Source organism: Apteryx mantelli, chromosome 10 (assembly GCF_036417845.1).
Source record: "Apteryx mantelli isolate bAptMan1 chromosome 10, bAptMan1.hap1, whole genome shotgun sequence".
NCBI classification, from domain to species: Eukaryota; Metazoa; Chordata; class Aves; order Apterygiformes; family Apterygidae; genus Apteryx; species Apteryx mantelli.
Genome location: NC_089987.1, coordinates 8,917,253 through 8,938,920, shown reverse-complemented (window position 1 = coordinate 8,938,920; position 21,668 = coordinate 8,917,253). Strand labels below are relative to the sequence as shown.

Below are 21,668 nucleotides of genomic sequence, written 5' to 3'. Positions count from 1 at the left end.
TGAGTACTAAAGTTCTGTATTAAGTATTATTAGGACAATAGTAAGATCCACAGTATCATTTCTCTGAAATTTATCTTTTCTTCCCCAGAAACGTTGTTCCAGTAGCCCTTTACTTTTCAAAGCCTCCCTAAGTGCTTTAAAAACAGAAGTCATTGAAGTCCAACAGCAACCATGACAATTATATGAGAGGACTTCAAAAGTATTTAATAGTAGTATTTGCCTCCATTCCTATCTTTGTCTGCTTTTCTTTTAAAATGGCCAGTGTTGTAGTGTTACATCTACTTTTCAAAACATTTTTGCATATAAAAACTGAAATTAAATTTCAGTTTTTGAATGAAATTAAATGATAGTAGCCACGTGGACAGCAGTAACTTGCTCTTTCCATCTCACAAGTCATTTCAGTGTTTTAAAATGTTTTGGTTATGTATGCAGATTAGTGAGCTAAGTATTATTTGATCACATTAAAAACTGTTCTAATGTACATTTTGCTTTAATCTTAGCAGAGTGAACCAAATTCTGATCATAGACGGAGAGACCAGCTTTCATGAGTTCATAGGTCTTAAAGCAGCAGGAGTTAGAGGAGAAGTCTGCATAATTTGCTCATCACTATCATTTGTCATGTTTGCTAGACTTACTAGGTTCTCTGAATGATGTAGTATTTCTTCTGCCACCTGACAGTTTGCATTGGAAATGTAAAGTGATTATAAAACAGAAATATCTTTCCCACCAAAAAAAGATCACAGGATCTGTTGAACAAGAGATTTAAAATTTCTAAAATGTGTTGCATCATTTAGAACTCAGACTGCAGAAGTAAAAGAATAAAACTATTTCCCTACCACCTTTTCATGCCATATGTTGTTAGGAACATGTAGATGAGAAAGATGGCTCTCTTGCTTTCTGGGTGAGGTGAATGTTTTTTGTTTTTTGTTTTTTGTTTTTTTTATAACCACGTGCACATAAGAATATTTGGAGATAAACTTCCAGATTTTTAAGCAACTATCTTCTGAGCATACGTTGTTTGGAGACTACCCCCAGATAATGTCCTAGAGCTGAAGGTTCTGCTAGGGCCTTTGCCCATCCACCATCTGGTCATATTACCTGACAGAGCTGTATGGCATCTTAATATGTCCTTCTCTGTTTTCACCTCTCTGTTAGGTTTGGTTTTGGTTTTGTTTTGAGCATTGGGATTGTCTCTCTAAGTAGCTAATTGGTAATTATGGCATAAGACCATTTTTCTTCCTTGTTTCGCATCTTGTAAATTTATCAGTTGTTCTGATAATGGAGTGTTTCTTTGTTTTATCATGCTCTGAATGAAGGCAGTTGGGGGGAATAACAATTAATTTATTATTCTCCCTAATTGTGCCTCTTCCTTTTGTCAGTTAATGAGAAACTAGCTACTATTCCCATAGTAAAATTACAGTTGTAGTAAAGACAAAAAAAATACCCCGCTCTTGTACTAGAGGAAGAATCTAAAAAGGGTTAAAAAAGAAAAACAAAGCAGGAATCATCAGTTATTAGCTGTTAAAAATTTCTTATTCTATTTGGTAAAATTCTCCTTTTATCAGTGTGGGATATAATAAATCTACCATAGAACAGGTCCAAAGTATACAGACAATATGCACGTGGTTCCTCCTTTAAGATAGAAGGCATTCGTTTTTCACACTTAGCCTAAAGGCTTGTCTACCTAAACTATTGCACAACTAACATTATAGTGTGAATTAAAAAGACAAAGATCATGTTCCAATTTGCATCCTGTTTTGAGCCAATTACACAAGTGGTGTGCAGGAAGGAAGTAATTATTATTAGAATCTCAATCATTCTTCATAGTAGGTGACCATTATATTGAGTATTATATGAACTCTATATCTGTATATTCTCCTGAAACTGTCTGGTGTGGTCAAATGCATTCCATACCGTTTCAGTTCCTCCTTACTCCTTTTAAGTTCAAGAAAGGGCTGGATTTCTCTGGCAAGAGCAAGTGTAGCAGTGGTAGCCTGCAGGTAGTCTCAAGTGTCTATTATCCCATGCTTTTTTTTTTTTTTTTTTTTTTTTTAAATCCTTTTAACCAGAGCTGCTTATAGCATGCTCTAAAGAGTAATGGAGACAAAGCCCCCTGGCTTTTATTCTGTTGTTTTTTGTTTTTGTTTTTTTTTTTACAGCTTGTGATTTTTCCCATCAACCTATGATTTTGTAGCTTGTATGGGTGGCCTTGTTGTAAAATGAGTCACGTTGTTGCCTTCATTTAATTCTGTCTAATTAGGACTGAATTCTATTTGGCAAAAATCCAGTAATTATTTACACATTTATATAATTATTAGTATTTAATATTTGTATAATAAATGTGGCTAGAAGATATTTCATTCAGGGGCCAGAAATGAGGCAGAGTACATGACATTCCTCAATGCAAAACTCTTACAGACTGAGCCAAATGCAAACAAATATGTTGACCTGTCTAGAGTCTGGGGACAAAGGTTAGCTAAAATGATAGCATGTGGGTACTTGGTAATAAGTGCTGATTACAGAGGGAGTGAAGATGGACCCCTGTCTGCAGTGAGATAATAAGCCAGCTTGTAAATAGAAGAACTTGAAGAAAAGGACCAGATGTCTGCTTGACAGTGTTAAAGAACAAGAGCTAGTGGAGGTCCTTGGAAAGTAACATAGATGCTCAGTCAGATCAGTGTGAACCAGCTGAGCTGTGGTAGCTGTCTGCCCATGTTGCAGTAGCAAAGTCAGATTACCCCAGCTCGACTTGAACTTCTTTGTGGGCTCAAGTAAGTCACCTTCAGTTTTGCTGAAGGCTAAGGGCTGTATACATTCCCACAGTTACTGTTACACTACAGTAATTTTTCATACATCTCATTCTATAAAAGAGATAAGTCAGGAATAGTCTTCTGTGTAGAATTTTGATTGGAGTTCGGTATTGCAGTCATAAAGTTTAGAAGGAGCATCAATAATCACTGAATGTCAAAAGATAGTATTCTATAGAATGCTGGACCATCTTGAACATGAACACTCACTTTTTTCTTTTTTTCTTTTTAGACTGAAATAAATGTCCTAACAGTTTTGCATTCCTTTCATAAAAAATACATCGAACTTTTTGGCTTTGTCAAGTGCTTTCTTACAAAACTTTCATCCAGTCTAACCTAAAATAAAAGCTAAAATTGAGGTTATAGGAAGTCATAAGAAATAAGATAAAAATGTTTCATGTAGCCCTTTTGAACTCGCTGCTCCTTGAACTCACTTAACTCTGTCATGTAGCTTTCTATAACATTTTAATCCATTATATATGACCCTTCTCTAAATTATACAGCGCTCACCCCAATAAAGATTTAGCCCTGTGATCTAAGAGCACTCTACAGGAGTGATGGTTTTGTGGTTAAGGAACTGCACTGGAGTTCAGAATAGTTTTCTATAGCTTGGTTACAGGTTTCCTGTATGATTTTGGACAAGTCATTTAATCACTGTGCCTGTCATTGTGCCATGCATACACTGCAGACATTCTTTTAAAATGCTCATCTGATACTCACATATGACATTGATGGCACCTATTAGCAGCTCCCTATGGATCACTAAAGACTGTGATTTTTGAGAGTGCATTAGGGTGTCTCTTTGGGTTCTTTTGAAACTCCCAGTTAGAAAATATGCAGAAGTGCTTCTGCAGCTCAATCAAGGAAATGGCAGAGACCAGTCTAATGACAGCCTGTAGCTGAAGCATTGTTGTATCTTTGATACAAGCTGTAATACTAAACATAGAGGAAGTGAGTTGGGACTGGATTCTGTACATCTCCTGTATAATCTTTATCAATCCTACAACATTGCTACTTCTGTCTTTGTACTACCATTTTCTATTTTTAAATGAGAAAAGTAATTTTTTATAACAAATCAACTTTCTCATATTTTGTGCTTGTCTTCAAGACCAAAGACATAAAAGACCAAAAGAAGTATTTGCTAAAAAATTTGTGGAGTTGTACAGCACTCCATCTAGCAGGAGCACTTGCTTCAGAACTTTTTATGAAGAACTTAGCTTTTTCTAGATTCAAATAATCTTTCTTGATCTTTTTTCTCTTCTTTTTCCCAGTAAGGAAAATTATATCTTTCTGAGAGTACCTATTGCTTTTCTGCTCTCCTTTTTGACTATTTCAGTTTTCTTTCATAATCATGTTTTTTTTTTCATATTAAGATATACTCTCCTTTGCCACTACAATTGTCTAGTCTCTTGTAATACTGTTACTTGATCATATTTTTATTGCAGCTTTTGCCTACACACTTCATTTGTGCTATGCCAGACTCTTCATCCCTGGATTAGAAGATAACAGGGAACAATTTCATTATGATATGCAAGTTGCTCCCTTGGCATAGAGATGGATTCCATACTTGTATCTTATAAGTCCTCAGCTTGATATGAAGAGAATAAATAAATGAAAAAGATGTCTTCTGTTTTGTTGCACACGTTTTAATTCTGACTGCCAAATGTTTTATTATTTGCAAAGCTCTGGTACATCTTTTGAACCAGTGCTATAAATTAGTTTACAGATCTATAGTATTTATCAATATTAGCATTGATTTTGAAAAATCTCTACAGCTGTGAGGCAGAATTCAAATGCTGACATCTTTCCCTGACTGCTGCTTCTTTCCAAGTTAAATACATTTTGTGAAACAAAGCATAGCGTTTATGCAAAGTTAGAGTCCTTCAGTACATACCAGTCTTGAAATTTAAAGGCATATGCATGCATGTTCTTGTACACCTGATTTCATTCTCAGTAATCCAACTGTATGCAAGCTTGGGATTTCTGGCTATGTCAGGTTATCTGTATGTAATGTTTATATGGTGTGCATAAAAGTTCCAGAGAGTATCTGGAATGTTTCATTTGAAAATTGAATACAATATATTCTACTCTGCATACAGGAAATTGTTTTTTTCACTGACTGAAATTCTTTCCCTGGATGCATTTTGCTGTGTCCTGCATATCAAATGACCATTACTCTTCACCATAAGAGATGTCCTAATGGAGAGGTGTGCAGATAATAAGGCATTATGTGTGTACTTGGGATGTAAGATGGATATAAATTGCTACTATTAATGGTCTGATGATAAATTGTTATTGTTATATGTAATCTGCATATGAGAATGTCTTCAAAAAGTCATTATTAGATTGCCTGTGTGCCTAGGGGCAATCTTATACCATAGCACTTCAGTCTTTCAAATTATAAAAAAAGCTAATATAACTCTCAATGACATTTACAAAAAATATATAACAGCACTTTTCTGCAGTTCTCTCACACAAATTATTCTCAATGAAGTAGAGTTTTGTGTATGTAAGAACTGCAGGATCTGGCACTTTTTAAGAGCAAAGCCACATTTTTTTTTTTTTTAAATCACACCAGCTCAAGAAAATGTTGTCATAATTTTTATTCTTTTTTTTTTACTTAAAATGTCTGACCCAATTTAAGTCACATTTAACTTTCAATGTTCTTTGGCAGAGAGTACACATTCTAAATTTCTTCTCATAGCAAGTTGTTATGCCAGAACTATAACCCCTGAAAATCAGGGTTCTGAAATGAAAGTGCTGCCAAGACCTTTATTATACCAGTACAAATAGGCAGCACTCCGATAAATGCTGGTCAGTTTTTTCCAGTCAGGTGGTTGCTTTCTGCCACTGTATTTCAGAGTGAACGTTATAAAAAGTAATAGCATAATGGAACTACACTGGCATGACCTGAATTTGGCTCTCTAGCTAACAGAACTCCAATATGGTTGATATGTTTGTTTTAGACTTAGTTTTAAAGGACTGTTATATGTTCTATTGGTAAAATCATTCTAAATTCTTACTGTGTGCAGGTATGCATTTCATACAATATTGGTACAGGAAAAAATAATGATCATGGCATTGAGAAGTAAACGTGAACTTGCTTTGTGTGAAACTTACTTAAATGCCAAAATCATATGACATTTTAAAACCAGAAATGTTCATGTTTAACTTTTATTTTTCTTACTATGGAGTTCATGGTTAAAATACTAGAAAGCAAGATTCATTTCAAACATCTGTGATTGTCTTCATTTTCATGAAGGCCTTGAACTTCTCCAGAACCTAGAAGCAAAACAGTAAGTGAGAAATGAAAGATATGGGTGAAGTGAGGAAGCTGAAGAACATAGGATGGAATTCTTGGAACTCTCCAATCACCTACCAAAAAGCATTATAAATTTCATTGAACCTGCCTAAGATTTAGCTTTAGACATAACAGAACCCCAAATCAATGTAATGTGTAGAAGTATAAATCTCATGGGGTCTGAAAGCATAGATACCTATCTTTCACTAATTTCACCTCCTGGAACTGCACATGTAAGTATTCGGTCAGAGAAACAGAAAGAATCCATTAACCCTAAAGAGGAATGCAGATGGAAAAGCCTTGGGGCATTTTGGCTTTTTTATTTATCTTTAAAGCATCTTGCTGGAATTTGGTAACACGGTCATGGAAAGGTCTTGATTCAAATGCAAACTGTGGCCATTATTTTATCAAAGCATTATAAAACAGTATTACTTTCTGAAACTTTTTGGTTAAATTAACAAGATAATAGAATTAACTAGAATATGTAGATTTCAAAAATGATCCATCAGTCTGTGCAAATTGCTGCGTTAATAATGTATTTTTAATGCTGAGCACATTTGACAGCCATTTCGTCTCTCTTTCTAAGCTAGAGCTTGGCAACCTGCACTAATTCTTATACTTTACAGATGTAACATTCAATGCACATGCCATGTAGTGATGTGATCCGAATAAAGTAATGCATGTCAAAGAAATGTGATTATTAGTAAACAAGTTTGTGGCTGGCCTGTTGAGTACAGCAGAGAAAAATAAGAGGCAAAAGCCAGTGCTGATTTAACATATCTTTCATTTTCACTGGCATGAATTTGTTTCAGATTATGGGGGTGTCAATTATAACTGGTACCAGGGGACTCAGAGGAGATAAATGGGTATAAAATCAGAGTGGGTGAGATTAAAATCAGGGATGTTGGGTATAGTTCAGTGAGAACTGTGGTAACTGTGTGGCATAAACAGAACCAAAGTTTCATTTTTCACCTGTCATTAGCACCTATAAATTAAAAAGAGAGATTTTACATCCTTATTATTTCTCTACCCTGTTAATAATAAAAATAGTATTATTTCAGACTTAATCCATGCTTCTACATGATAATTTCATAAGCAGGGAATTTCTATCCTTCCTTCAATGGATTAAAAAAATATATATATATAAAATGTAACAGCTGGTGCTAAACTGGAAGTGACCATATAGATATGTTTGATTATAGCTCTGCTGGACTAAAGGTCAAAGGAAAGTTTGAGAATACTTAAGAGACAATTAGCTAAAGTTCAGACTTTTCCAAAGAGGTAGAACTAGAAATTATACAATTATTTAAAGTTCACGTTTTGAAAGGAAAAAGGTAGGAATAAATGCCTATTCCATTACATTGCTGTTATTTGCCTGTATTTTTTTATTACTTCAAGAATTTATTTACTACAAGTTCTGCATCAGAGTAGTGTTAATGTGATTATTTCCCTTTTTCAAGGAATTTTAACATATGAAAGTGGTAAGAAGATACCTTAAAATATTATGTTGATCATGATTTGAAATTCTCAGCAGCACTTTTTATTTCTGTGCAGGAATACATGCCCTGGAAATGTGTTTAGTTCTTTTATCCAAAATTTGATTCAACAGTTAAATTCTGGCATAAGCTAGAAGTGTTTAGGTCAACTGGTAAAGAGAAAAAATTCAGAGATACAAAATATGTGAAATTTTCCAATTTACCTCCTCATCCATATATTTTCTCCCATGTAATACTTTTTTCCTGTGTTCTTATCAGTGTTTTAAAGGATTCCAGAAAGTCCAGGTCTCTAGAAAAATAAAAATCCTTTAGGAATTTGGTCGTGAGTCATAGGCACGTTTTGTGAATTGCTTTACAGTAGCAGCTATATTATGTATAAGTGTGACACGTGACTTACTATGGTGCAAATGAGACAGTTTGATCAGCCAGGTGAATTTTTATGGCACAAAAATTTTTCTTCTTTTGAACTGGGTGTCTACTATCAAATCGATAGCAGTCATTCATTCTCTTTTTCTAAGACACATCACAAATTTTCAGCATCCATGAAAAGCAGGTCAGTTTGAAATACCTGTTAATGCTTCAGTGCCTGTATGGTCTGGTTATAAATCAGACAAAATATACTATAAAAATGACATTTTTATTTTCAGATTATTTTATGAGCCATCCACTGGCATAGGGAATTTATGCCTTTACCATAATGATTAGGCAAAGGGTCATCTTCCTTGAATACTGTTGTTCACCAGGAATTTGTTTTGTTTATTTTGAGATATTCTGTCCTCAAGAAAGATCAAGTAAGTATGTGTAACATATTATACATAACATACAGTTGTATATATAGAAGCATATATACATGTAGGCATTCTCATAAAAATGTATGTGGTATGTATCTATTCATCCATATTGAAAATACTGAGTTTAATCAGGAAACAAAATTGTTATACTAATAAACAAATAGATCATCTTTTCACCTGCTAATACGATTGGCAAATGCGTAACATGCAAATTCAAAATCATTCCCTTTTAAAACAGGTATATGCTCTCTTTAAGAAGTGTTGCAGACTAACGCAGAAACAAAAGCACCTTCTTAGATAAACAAATCTTTTAAAGCATTTTAAATGGCATTCTTCTACAAGCAACAAACTGATGCTTCTAACTTGTACTCTAGTGTAGTCTGAGACATACCGATCAGTTTTGCAATGCAGGACCAGTCCTATAAATGGTACGTTCCTTTACAAAGGTGAACATTGAGGAGGGTATGCTTTGAGTTGCCTCTGCTGTTCTTTGCATTAGATGAGAAAGCAGGCTGCGAATATTCTATTCCACTCCGTTTGTCAGAATCAGAATTAAAAAAATTCTCAGTCAACAGTTGTGTTTATAGAGGAATCTCACATGTGGGACTAGGAGTAGTGAATGGTTGGGGGTGTATTGCTGAAATATTCTCAGCATTTTTCTAGGGCATTTGCAATTGACTACTAAATATATAACTAACATTTCTTTGAGTGCAATACATACTGGTTCCTCTGCCTCTGCTGTCGTAGTTTCCACCCAAACATTTATGATAATAACTTAATTACTTGATTATTTCAAGTTTTTTTTGTGAAAATGTATGCCATTTATGAACTCAGAAAGGAAATGAACTGTCCTTGTCTTTTCATTTATAAAAAATAAAGGCAGTATCTTAGTAAGGATATTCTTGCTGCTCTTCTATTTATGCCAGAGGACTCTTCATATTACAGAGAATCTGTTTTTCAGACTAAAATATGTATACAAAGCCCCCTTTAGATAATGACTTCAGAAAATAGTTTCAAACATAGCTCTAATAAACATAAGGAACATATATCTCTGTGGTTCCAGGGTTTCCAGCTGTAAAGTTTCCAATTAAAATTCTTTCTTTCTTCACATAAGTAACACATCCAGCATAGATAACAATTTCTACCAGAAAGTCCTTATTACCATTAATGATTTGATCTTTCTGAGAGCATTATAAAAGGGATAAAAAAAGAAAGACAGAAAAAGAGCTATGTAGGTGTAAGGTTACGCAGCAGGGAAGTCCACTGATCTGAAAATATTAAAGAGATCGTCAGGGAATTAAAGAATTGCAGTGATGTGCACATAGAAAGTGACATTTGAATGTAAACTGACTGCTTCTGTTTTTATTTCTGTTCTGTCATTTTATTGTCAAACTTAAAATTGCAGCATACATGTCTTGTACAAAGTGGAAGATGACTCCTGCCTGTTATTTTCATGTCCAAAGGTTAATGTCAATACCATTAAGGTCACTTACATCCACCAAATACAAAAATTGCTTTGTATTTAAAGTACTACATTTACTTTCTCTTAAAATCTTTCATCCAAGAATCTCAAGGGATTGGGAATCTTGAGTACAGTCGGATATCTGCAGGAAACCCTTGCCCCATGTTGAGCATGTCCTCAGTTGTGCTTATTCAAACCACTTTTGTCTAGAAATCACACTGAACACCTTGTTAAGACCTGCTTCATTATCATTATTTGTTCCAGCTGTGAGGGAGATATTCCCATAATTGATGGTCTATTTGATGGTTGTTTGGCAAATCTGCTTGTAGACAGAACAAGTAGAAACAGACTGAAGAGAAAAAAAGTGTTCATTGGACTGGTTTTGAATCAAGATTTGGGGAAACAATAAGTTGCAGTTAGTTCTTACTTTATTACGGTAATGCCATTAAGAACTGGAATAAATAAGAGTGCTTCACAATTTTGCCCTCTAATTGCTCATAAGTTTTTTGCTCATAAATTTTTAACTTCTATCCTTTTGGCTGAAGTACTGCTTGATAAAGATCAACTCCAACTTCTAAACTTTCTATTTTCTTTGTGAAACACCATGAAAAATGATTCAGCCATTCCAGAAAGTGAATAGAAACAACTTCAGAACCCAAAGAAAAATTTAAGACATGAATCTCCATAAACTATGGCAAGCAACGTGAATTAGTAGAATGAAATGTTGTGCCAGAATGATTATCTAACAGAACTAGCTCACAGTATGATCCACAGGTCTGTTGTGGTGTCCTGGCCATCTTTTCTGTGTATCAGCTGCAAACTTAAGAAACTGAGTCATCCACTTATCTAAATGACTGATTTGATTTCATGTTCTAAAAATGGTTAAAATGGACCCCTGATCTAAGTTTTACATATGTGTTCCTGGAGTTGTCCTTACACTGATGTAAAACGTTGTGAAGAGTTAAGGCAATTGTTAAGATCACTTGTCTCACACCATTCCTTAAGCTTGCAGGACAGAATGCAGCTCGTAGTCTATCCTATCTATTTGGTACATTATCAGTGAAATGGCATTTAATAGGACTCTGGCATTTCAATGAACTTCATCAATCCCTTCTCCTCATAGAAGGATAAAGAATTCAGGGAGGCTCATTTTGATATTGTGACTACTAAGAATGTCAGAGGACTCCCTGAATATACCTCAGTGACCTGAGGTAAAGACTCAGTGTCTCTCTTTGCCTGTAGCAGTTTACCACAGAGCTTTATTGACAGAGAGGGGTTCTTCTCTTCCTCATGTAATTTTCCTTGTTTTGCTAAAAGTAGCATGAATAAATAAATAACCTGAACAATGCTATAGTGAAAAAACAGCAGGTTAATTGGAAAGATGAAGGGAAGGTGATCAGCTCCTTTCCTGCTGAGCACCTGCTGCCAAGTTAATTCATGCAGCAGCACTGGGGTTTGTTCCTGGAGAAGATTCCTGCTATTTTGCCACATCCAGATGCTTTAAGGAGAGTGTCCACAGAGAGGAAAAAGCCAATCAGATAAATTTTTATTGCTAATCAGTTGCTATGATTTATTTTCAAGTTTAGGAGCCAACTAAATAGTCAGATAGGGAGTCATTTTTCTTCACTTGGAGTCACACCTCCAGCAACACCAAGGGATATTTCTTTTAGGAGATGGCAAAAAAGGGGAAGGAATTTGTCGCTAAACAAAATTCCCAAGGCAAAAGTGAGAAGTTTCCATCCACTGGCAAACCAATGCTGTCATTTCATTTTGCTTTTCTGGTTAGCAACTTCTGATTGCCAGTTTCTTCCTGGGCACAACAAATTGAACCTTAGTCTAACACAACAGTTTTTAACAAAACAAATCTCTGTAAAACAGAAAGTTTATTCTCTTTTCTCTTCTGCTTGTCTTGTGGCTCTTCTTACATGATACTAGTACTAAAAGACAGTTTAACATCTATTACGCTTAAATAGTTCAGATAAATATTGGCCCAGATATCTTGGTTTTCTTGTCTTTTTCTCCTCTCTTTTGAGCTGGAATTGATAGTCATTACCAAGTAGCTTCTAACTCACAGAGTAGCTTCACTGCTTAGCAGGAATGGGTCCTTTATCTTCTCCAACCCACCTCCTTCCTCTTGTTTTCTTCTGCCCTCTTCTTTTTGTGTCTTCATACTGCTCTTTCTTTTTTTGTTTTGTTTTGTTTTAGTCTCTGATGCTGGTTTATTAGAATTTTTTTAACCAGGCAGAATAGCAATGTTTATGTGTCAGAGAGATGGAAGGGATCTGAAGCTGCCACCACCCGCAGCAGTTTCTTTTTTCCATTCCTTCCTAAAGCACGTGCTGTACCTTTCCTGCATATCTGTAAAGGGCAGAGATGCTAGGGCTCAGCATATCAATCCTGCCTTCCAGGTTGGACAGAGAAGGACTGTAGCAGGGTAATAGGAAAGAACTGTCTGTATTAGGATAGATTCTAGGCCACAAGAAGCCATTGAATGATACAACGTTAAGAGTATCTGGAGCTCCAAATAAGTGACTACAGATGTGACACTATCCTGAATGGGACTTGTCTCAAAGACACGGAAAGCTGGAAATTGAGCCCCACATCATTTTTCCCCTTTGAAAGCTTAAAGCAGAGGATTATAGAGACAACTTATGCTTAGATATTTTTAACTGCCATTAGAAATGTGTAATTTTGCATGAGAAATAGATAAACGGACAGATTTTGTGTGTGTGTTTGAAATTGCAGGGAGCGGAGTAGTGTTGAGAAGGACAGGGAAGCTCTCAGAGGAAAATGTACCTTGTACACCTATAGTAGATGTGAGAGCCTCTCTTCTTTTGGTAAAGCTGTACACACTTAAGTTCAGGAAAATTTAGCAACAATATTATTTTACTAACAGAATATTTACCCTTGTTCCTTCTAGTTCAGCTAGAGAGCAAGTATGACAGTGGAAGTGAGTTTATTTGCTATGTGTATATTTAAACCTCTGACACATTTAACCAGCAAGGAGTGCAGGTTTTGCTTCATTCTAAAGGTGTGCTAATTGGTGACTTAATACACACCTGCTTTTTCCACTGCATCGCAGTGGCACAGATAATACTGAGTATAATCCAGGAGTTTGATCATATCTGAGTTGTCAGAATTCTTAGGAGCTCATACCTGAAATTTATCTTTAATAAACACATATGCTTCCTTTAATTTTAAAAAGGGCATGAGAAAGGACTAGACTATTTATTTAACTCCAGAGTGCCATCAGTTTTGATGTGGCTGTTTCTAACTTGAATAGATAGAAACTTTGGATTCCTAGAAAGAAAAATCATAAGAAGAATCCTTTCTGTTCTGCAAAGGTATTATGAAGTAATCATATTTATATTGCTTTATAAAGTAGCTGATTTTTTAGGTGAAGAATGTCTTTATAGTATTAGCTTCCATATGTTTCCCCTCTTTCCTTCTGCATCTTTCTCTGTTTTTGTACTTCATAGACTGCAAGCTGCTTGCAGCATACATTGTCTTCCTTTATGCTGGGGTAGTGATACGCTGCACAATACCATGAGCTGCCAGAAATGCTCCCGGCAATTATGGACAGTTGCTACAAATTAAACATCTCTTAAACTATTTTTTGTTTTCAAGCAAGTACCTGACCAGTACCAAGATCAAAGGAGATACAAAGCTTTCCTACAGTCACTATACGAATTTGCACACGCATGTTGTCACACACTTCAGCTACATGTTTTTCAGTTTCATCTCAAGATAGGGTGTTTGTTGTATCTGTCATATGAACATTGCCTGTCTTTGAACCCTTTCTCTCCCTGCCTGCCACATAACTCCCAGTAACTTCCTTCCTTCCATGAAATGTCACTTAGTGACTGCATTAGTCCATTCCATAACATAAAATATCAGGAGACTTACTTTTGTTCATGATATTTCAGGAGCATTTACTTTGGTAATATAGGAGAAGAGAGGTTAATGAAAGGAGCTACAATCTAACCCTCATACTCGCAAACATGATGCACAACTTTATTTTTCAATTGTCATTATATTCTTCAGTAACACATACACATTCCTATTCTATGTGCGAATCCTATTCTTATTCTGTGAAAATCATTTTGTTAGCTTGTGATGTTATTTTTGATGAAGGAACACAGGAAAACAAACTAGTAGAAATCAACATGCACTCTTAGTATATAACTCATAATACTGAATTGATTTTTTTAATTCCATTTTTATTCCATGGAATAAAGCATTTAAAAGCTAAATATTTGTGTATGTAAATAAATTGAAGTGTCTTTCATATCTGGCACATACAAGATTATTGATACTTGAAAAGAATATATTGTTAAATGGCTAGAATCTATAATTACCTAAAGGCTCTAGAAAATCTCAGGCATTCAATCAGGAATTTGATTCAGAAATTATTTGTACATTAAATGACTGACTTAGTTCTTACAACTATGCAGAACAGAATTTATACAATTACTCTAAATGAAATCAACTCTACTCTTACAGCAATTGCTTACAGTGATCAATTACAATTAATAGTATTTAAAATATCACAGATACCACATTGTCCTTAAGTATTCAAGGAGTTATATTTTATCATTTTAATGGTGAATTGAGAACTTAGTGACTATGAGAAGTTTAACTGTGTATGAGAAAAAGAAAGAGGAGAGAACAAAAAGGCTTGTTAGCCAGCATGCCTCGGTGTGTTCTAAAGTTAAGTACCTGGATAAGTCTGCAAAGGTAAGAATATCCTGGACTCACTTCCTCTGGCTGTCTCATAGGAAACACATTCTGTTTTGTTTTGGTTTATTTTCATCAAGTTATTAAGGCCTACTAAATGTTTAAATCATTGAAAATTAGGCCTACAACTCTTAATACACTCAGCCTTTATATTACCCGTTAATAAAAAAGAAGAATCTTTTATTGCAGAGTGGAATATTGCACAATTTGTGCTTATAAGACATGGAACATTTGCTTTAATTGATGAACATGCTTTATTAAGTTTGGGTTACTCTAACAATTAATTTCTCTTGTTGTATTGGCTGAATTTTTATGACTGTGACTTGAAAAAATCAGTGATGAATCATGATGGGAAGAGATTGACAGCTATAGGGATGTATGCAGGGAAGAAAGTGGGGGGGGATTGCTATTCAGTTTTGATCATATTGCATGACACAAGAAAATGCATATGTTATATGCATTCATTTGGGACATGGGCAGCCAGAGGAGAAGCGGAAGGATTTCTCCATCATGTGCTGCCAGTTTAATGTGTATAATACAGTGTGCATGTGTTTGTTTAGAGGTTTTCCGAACTCATTAAGAAAAAGCTGTGTTTTAGCAGTTATTTTAAGTGATAAAACAATGCAAATTTTCTCTTTTCCAGATAATACTCTCAGCATTTTGGCAAAGCATAGTGGATTCAGCCGGCAGAAGCAAGAAGTATATCTATTGCCAATCATAATAAGTGATAGCGGAAATCCTCCCATGAGCAGCACTAGCACCCTCACTATTCGAGTCTGTGGTTGCAGCAGTGATGGTATTGTCCAGTCCTGTAATGCTGAAGCATATGTACTTCCCATTGGACTCAGTATGGGAGCCCTAATTGCAATATTAGCATGCATCATTTTGCTACTAGGTATGTATTCATTTCACAGCTTGCAGTTCAAAATATTTCTGATTCATAAATGGCTATAAGTAAGCAAAGAAATCACATAGAAGGCAATACAATCTGGAAAATTATTATCAGTTTGGATATATGTAATATGTATTGGTACCAAAAGACATCAGGACTGGATCCCTATGGTACTAAGAGCTGAAAAAAAACATATAAAGCAAAGTCCCTGTCTGAAAGAGTCTTACATATAAGTTACATAATTATAAGGTTGAATTATGAAACCAAAAATCAAATCAGGTATGTTGAATAGCAAGGTGAACAGAGTATATAAATGCAGATGATGGAAAATGGATTATTTGTTATGTGTTATTTCTTCTAAGATTTGTATGAGTTTATTACAGATTGTAATGGCTTAAGGGATATTGCAGTTTTACAAGATAAGAAGCACTGTATATTTTAATAAAACATACAAAATTAGTATATGACATCAAGCAAGCAAGGGAGAGAACAGTGAATGAAGAGCCCTGTTTCTGTGCCTTGCAGCTTTACTTTGTATCTGAGATTTACATCAGTAACTGAAATTTCAGCATTAAGCTGCAAAAACAAGTGTAACCAGTGTGGTGCTGTTTGTGCCTCTCGCCATGATTCTGAACCTGATGTGACCTGGGCTCATTCTTTTTCCCTTACAGTTTCAGTCTCTTTTTTATTAGATAGTTTAAATCTTTAGCAACATATAAACAAATGACACCATTTTCCTTCTGTCGTTGGGCCTATGCTTTCAGAAAAACACCCTCTAATTCTGAAAAAAACTGCATGTGTAGATCATTACTACTACAAAGTGTAGATCATTATAGACTACTGTTCAGTGAATGATAGCAACTTGACTTCACCTAGGTCTGTAACTCTTAGAAAAGGAAAATAAATACTGTTGTCTAAATTTGAGGCTCAAAACTGGAGGTATTCAAAACATTATTAATTAAATAAAATTGAGCTTCAAATGTAAATATGGGCTGATAATAGAAAACTAGAGGACAAACCAGAGCTTCTGATTAAATTTTCATCACTCAAGTGGAGTGTGGTTATAGTTTTAGGTCTTTCAGCTTTTCACTATGCTTTATTACTCTTATTTTAACAAAAAACCCCTACCTCTCACTTTCCGTGAATGTGCTTTATATGTAATGCTTTGATTAGAAAATTTTCACCTAATCAGTCTATGATGCTTTCTTTGCAGTCATTGTGGTGCTGTTTGTAACACTGCGAAGACATAAGAATGAGCCTCTAATTATCAAAGATGATGAAGATGTGAGGGAAAATATTATTCGCTATGATGATGAAGGAGGTGGTGAAGAAGATACAGAAGCCTTTGATATTGCAACTTTGCAAAATCCTGATGGAATTAATGGATTTTTGCCTCGTAAGGATATTAAGCCTGATCTTCAATTTATGCCCAGGCAGGGTCTTGCACCTGTTCCTAATGGTGTTGATGTTGATGAATTTATTAACGTAAGGCTTCATGAAGCTGATAATGATCCTACAGCTCCACCATATGACTCTATCCAGATTTATGGCTATGAAGGAAGAGGCTCAGTGGCTGGTTCCCTTAGCTCATTGGAGTCCTCTGCATCAGACTCAGATCAGAATTTTGACTACCTCAGCGAATGGGGTCCTCGCTTTAAAAGACTCGGAGAACTTTACTCAGTTGGAGAAAGTGACAAAGAAACTTGACAGTGGATTACAAACTTTTTCACTGTTGACTTAACAATCATGTAATATTCTAGGGCCACTGCTGTTAGTTAAAACTAATGTGGCTTTTTGTTTTAGAGGCAAGTTTAGCGCCAGTCATCTATAAAGTCAACTACATTGTAATGTTGAACCAAAAAAAAAGTATATGTTAGGAGGTTAAGTCTTGTGGAGTGTGAAGTAAAGTATGTGGAGTGTCTAGAAGTCTTTGGATATTTGATATTCGCTTGGCCGCTCTGAAGATGGAGATTTGGATCTTTGATTATCTTCAGTGAAATGAAAAGAAAACGGTGCTTTCTTAGGTAATGGACTTGCAGGGATTTTGCTGTTGAACAGTATCTCCTGCCAGTATGTGTAAAGCTAATGGTTTGTTTCTGCATTGCCAACAAAGATCCCACCACAGAAATGTTAAAAAGCAATATCTTGGTCTTCTTAGCAATGCTGAATAGAAATAGCATTGTAAATCCCTACTGGCTTCTACTGTGCAGTGACCATACATTGTACATACAGTAATTGTTGGCCACGTAACCACAGACTGATCATCATTAAATATTGTGTCAAGCCTTAAAATATTCACATGTTCTTAATCCATTCCAGTGATGGGTAATAAATCCTACTCATGTGCAGAGATTCGGAGGCAGGGGTACAAAACCTTGCTTTACAAAAGGATTTCTTCTAGAAGAAGGATCAGTCCTGTGCTTCATCTTCTGAAAGGAAAAAAAAAACTCTGAAAGGGGATGGACTTACATATATGAAAGAATTGCTGATTTTATTGCTAAAGATCGAGTTTATTTGTTCAATCCTTGAAATAAATATTTTATTGATGTCCATTACTGCTTTTATTTATTATGACTGATAATCTGTAGAGTAAGATTATACAGAAAACTAAATTATATCCATTAGAGGTTTTTTTTTCTATATATAATGAATGTTTAATACATGTACATTTTGAAAAGAAAAATGACAAACTGTTGCAGGTTAAAGCAGTAACCTATCCATTTGCAGTAGCTGAATTTTAAGAGAATGCTGGCAGGAATAAAATTTTCCCAGAGAAAACTTTTGACAGTTTTATATCTTCTTCATAAATCTAGTAACTGGTGTTTTTAATACAAGCACAAACAGCTGGAAGTAAACTGGTTCATGTGAATATTTAAACTATTGACTTTTAGAATTCCACACATAACACAGTACAGTAAAAAAAAAAAAAATGCTTATAGTTCTCCACTGTATTAGAGCAGGAACCAGTGTGTACATAATTTTACTGCTTATGTTATTAGCATTTCTTTTCTATAATATTCATGGTGACGCACCAAGGCTCTTGCACACAGAGAAAGAAATACACTAGAAGCTGCAAGCATATTCAATTTGTAATGCAAACTTGCCATTTAGAAGTAGCAACTGTATAATAAAACTATGTATTACATGAAAATCATTTTAATTTTCTACTTTGTTTTGATGCTATATTATTGTTTGTTTATTTACTCCATGTATTGTATTCAGAGAAACTCCTGTATTGTTTCCTACTTTGTGAAATATATTTTTATAAATACCTTTCTTGTTACTGCTCTTCTTTCAGTTTTACCTGTACAAAACAGAAAAGAATTTCCCTGAATAATTTTATAATGTGTTGATGGATGCATTTCCTCCAAAATCATTTATTTAGCAGCCACAATAATGAATACAGTCAAAATAAAAAAGGCATGGATGTTTGAAACAATTTTTGACAATGCATGGAGAATTAGATATGCAGCAGCCTGTGACCACAGGAGTTGTGTGTGTGTCCAATTCTCAGTGTGCCATGCTGAAAATTAACCTCACAAAATTTCTTTAAAGTATTGTTAATAAAAACAACTTGCTGTTTTAGGATCCTCAGTTATGCTTATTCTGCAAACAAAAGTGTCTTAACACATCACCCCCAACTTTGCATGCATTTCAAAATGGAAACATTGACATTTGCTTTAGTTATGGCACAGCTCGTTTAATGACTGCATTTTGCAAATAACTAATGCAAAAGCCACTTCTACACGTATTGTAAAGCTTTTAATGAAATTAATGAAGTCCCCAATTCATTTAAGTTAGACTGTACTCACAAATTCTGTCTCTGAATAACTTTATTTAGCAATTTTGGTAATAATATAAATAAAGAGTGAAATCATCAGAGAATAGAAAAGCAGCAGTCACCAGGGTTTCAGTGAAATCAAATACATTTATCTAGCAGATTGTAGTAACAGCCAAACACATTCTTACTAATCACTTGCACCAAGTGCCAGGGTGTGCTGCATTGCTGTCATGCTAAATCTTATAGTAGCATAAATGCAAAAGTCTGATTTGAAACGTAGGCTGAACCAATTTCTAGTTTACATCACAGTCCTGAGAGTAAAAGAGGTGCTGTGAGATATGGATCACATTATTGTTTATAGTCACATAAGTGTTTAGGACAAGTAGCTCTGACTTTGAGTTATGGTACACACTGCAGAGCTTTGCAAAGCTCCTTAGTAGGAAAACTCACAAATGGATAACCTTCTGATTGCTTTTTTGATTGAAAGTTCCATCTGAGACCACGACAGCACATCCAGTAATAAGATTTCTAGAAAAAAAAATCCCATCACTGGCACTGTAGGAGAGGCAAAGCATGACAGAAATCTCATCCTTGTCAGTCAAAAAGATATGGTAGCTACTACTGGTGAGTATAGCTTTAAATTGTGCATTTATATAGGCTTTAAACACAAATATCTACAATGCATAGGGGAGAAAAAATAATGAATTTATGGGATCTGCCAATAGTGACATGCTATTTTTAAGTCACTGCTACCCCATCAATGGGAAATGATTCATTCTGTAAACAAATTCAGTGTAATTTTAATATAAAATTTATAGCACTACATGTTAGAGGGTTAAGTGTTGATCATTCAGTTTTGCAGTACTTGCTCCTTTTTTGACAATGAAATTAATTCTGTGTAAAATTGTTTTGGATAACAACAGTATTTAGGGGTTTAGAATCATCTTATGTTTCACATCTAGATTTAGACATATTAGCGACATTCTTTTTAAGCATGTTAAATGGTAATTCATCTTTTTTCAACAACATTTAATTAGCAATTGACTCCTTGTAAGTGACAGGGAAAATGCATTAAATTATAATTATTAATACTGATAAATTTGAGAATTTAATTCTCAAAATCTTTTACAAGTGGCAAGAGCCTTACAGTCCTACTGATTCTGGCTCGCCTTCACCTAGCTATGTCTCACATTCTTTTGTCAGAACTGCTAATGTAAATCATCCCAGATGTAAATGCTGGAATCCTAAATTTTTAGCGTGGACATTGTCCAGACCAAAAATTCAGCTCAGGCATTTCAATATGGAAATACTGTGAAGTGATTTATGTTTATTCATTTACTAATTATAGCTGAGATTACTAAAGGTCTTCAACATCTTCTGTCCTTTACAGTGACTGGAAGTAGATGCTATTTCTGTGCTTTGACCTTGAAACCAAATCGCAGAAATGCATTTTTCACCTGGTATCATTTATACCTTTTTGTCTATGATGTACTTGAAACAACTGTGAAATATATGAGAGAAAAAAGCTGAAGATTTTCATTTAAATCAACAGCTGCTGATCACAGAAGAAACATTTAAAACTATGACAACTCCAAATACCATCAACTATGTCTCCGCTCAGCACTAATAATTCTCAATCTGGAGAACAGACAGAATGTCTGCAAAATAGTATGTTCTAAGTATCTTTATTTGTACAGCTCTGCTAGAGTTGGAGCTATTGATTTTAATACAGGAAGAAAAATAAATCAACTAGACTATATGCATGCAGTTGTATGTATCTGCATATGTTTGTGGCAATTTTTTTAGCAGTCTGCATTGTCAGTGAATTCTAGAAATGGATAGACAGGTTTGGAAAGCTTCTCTGAGATTTGTCCAGCCACAGGAAACCTTGCCAGGTGCTCTATCTCTGTATCTGATTTTCTTGGGATATAATTTCAGTCTTCGTCTGAGCTATTTGATTGTTTCTCTTCTTTTCCCTGCCCCTTTCTGCCCCAGTTAACCTATCCCAAGCTGTAATACTGTGAACGCAATATTAGGAAGAAAGCTCATTAAGACTGCATAGCTCTTTTTCAGTTCATTTCAGCTGGTGTTGCTCAGAGACTGGAAGAAAGCTGGCAGGGCAGGATAGTAAAGTTCATAAAGCTCTCTTCCTCCTCCCTTATTATCCCATTTGTGTTTTTAAAAAATCTGTATGCAAGTGGCTTGCTTTTTGGCTGTAGTCACAGGACTGTAATGTTACTTTAAGGAGATCAAGTGCTATGTAAAAAAGTAAAATGCATAACTGGAAAGCAGTTCAAAAATTTATTATAGGAAGATTTATAGTGAACAGTCTGGGCTACTTATACCAAAGGACTGCTTTTATATTTAAAATGATGCAGAAAAATCTGTCTAAAGCAAACCA

At 34.9% G+C, this 21,668-nt stretch overlaps 1 protein-coding gene across 2 annotated transcripts in view; it reads left to right on the top strand.

Annotated features, from left to right (window-relative positions):
• Positions 1–18,711, top strand: part of CDH8 (cadherin 8) — a 150,526-nt gene extending 131,815 nt beyond the window's left edge. For both annotated transcript variants that reach the window (XM_013941160.2, XM_013941159.2), the window contains 2 exons: positions 15,238–15,489; positions 16,700–18,711. In XM_013941160.2, coding sequence (XP_013796614.1) covers positions 15,238–15,489; positions 16,700–17,193 — 746 coding nt within the window. In that variant the 3' untranslated portion in view covers positions 17,194–18,711. The remainder of the gene's footprint in view (positions 1–15,237; positions 15,490–16,699) is intronic.
• The last annotated feature ends 2,957 nt before the right edge of the window (positions 18,712–21,668 follow it).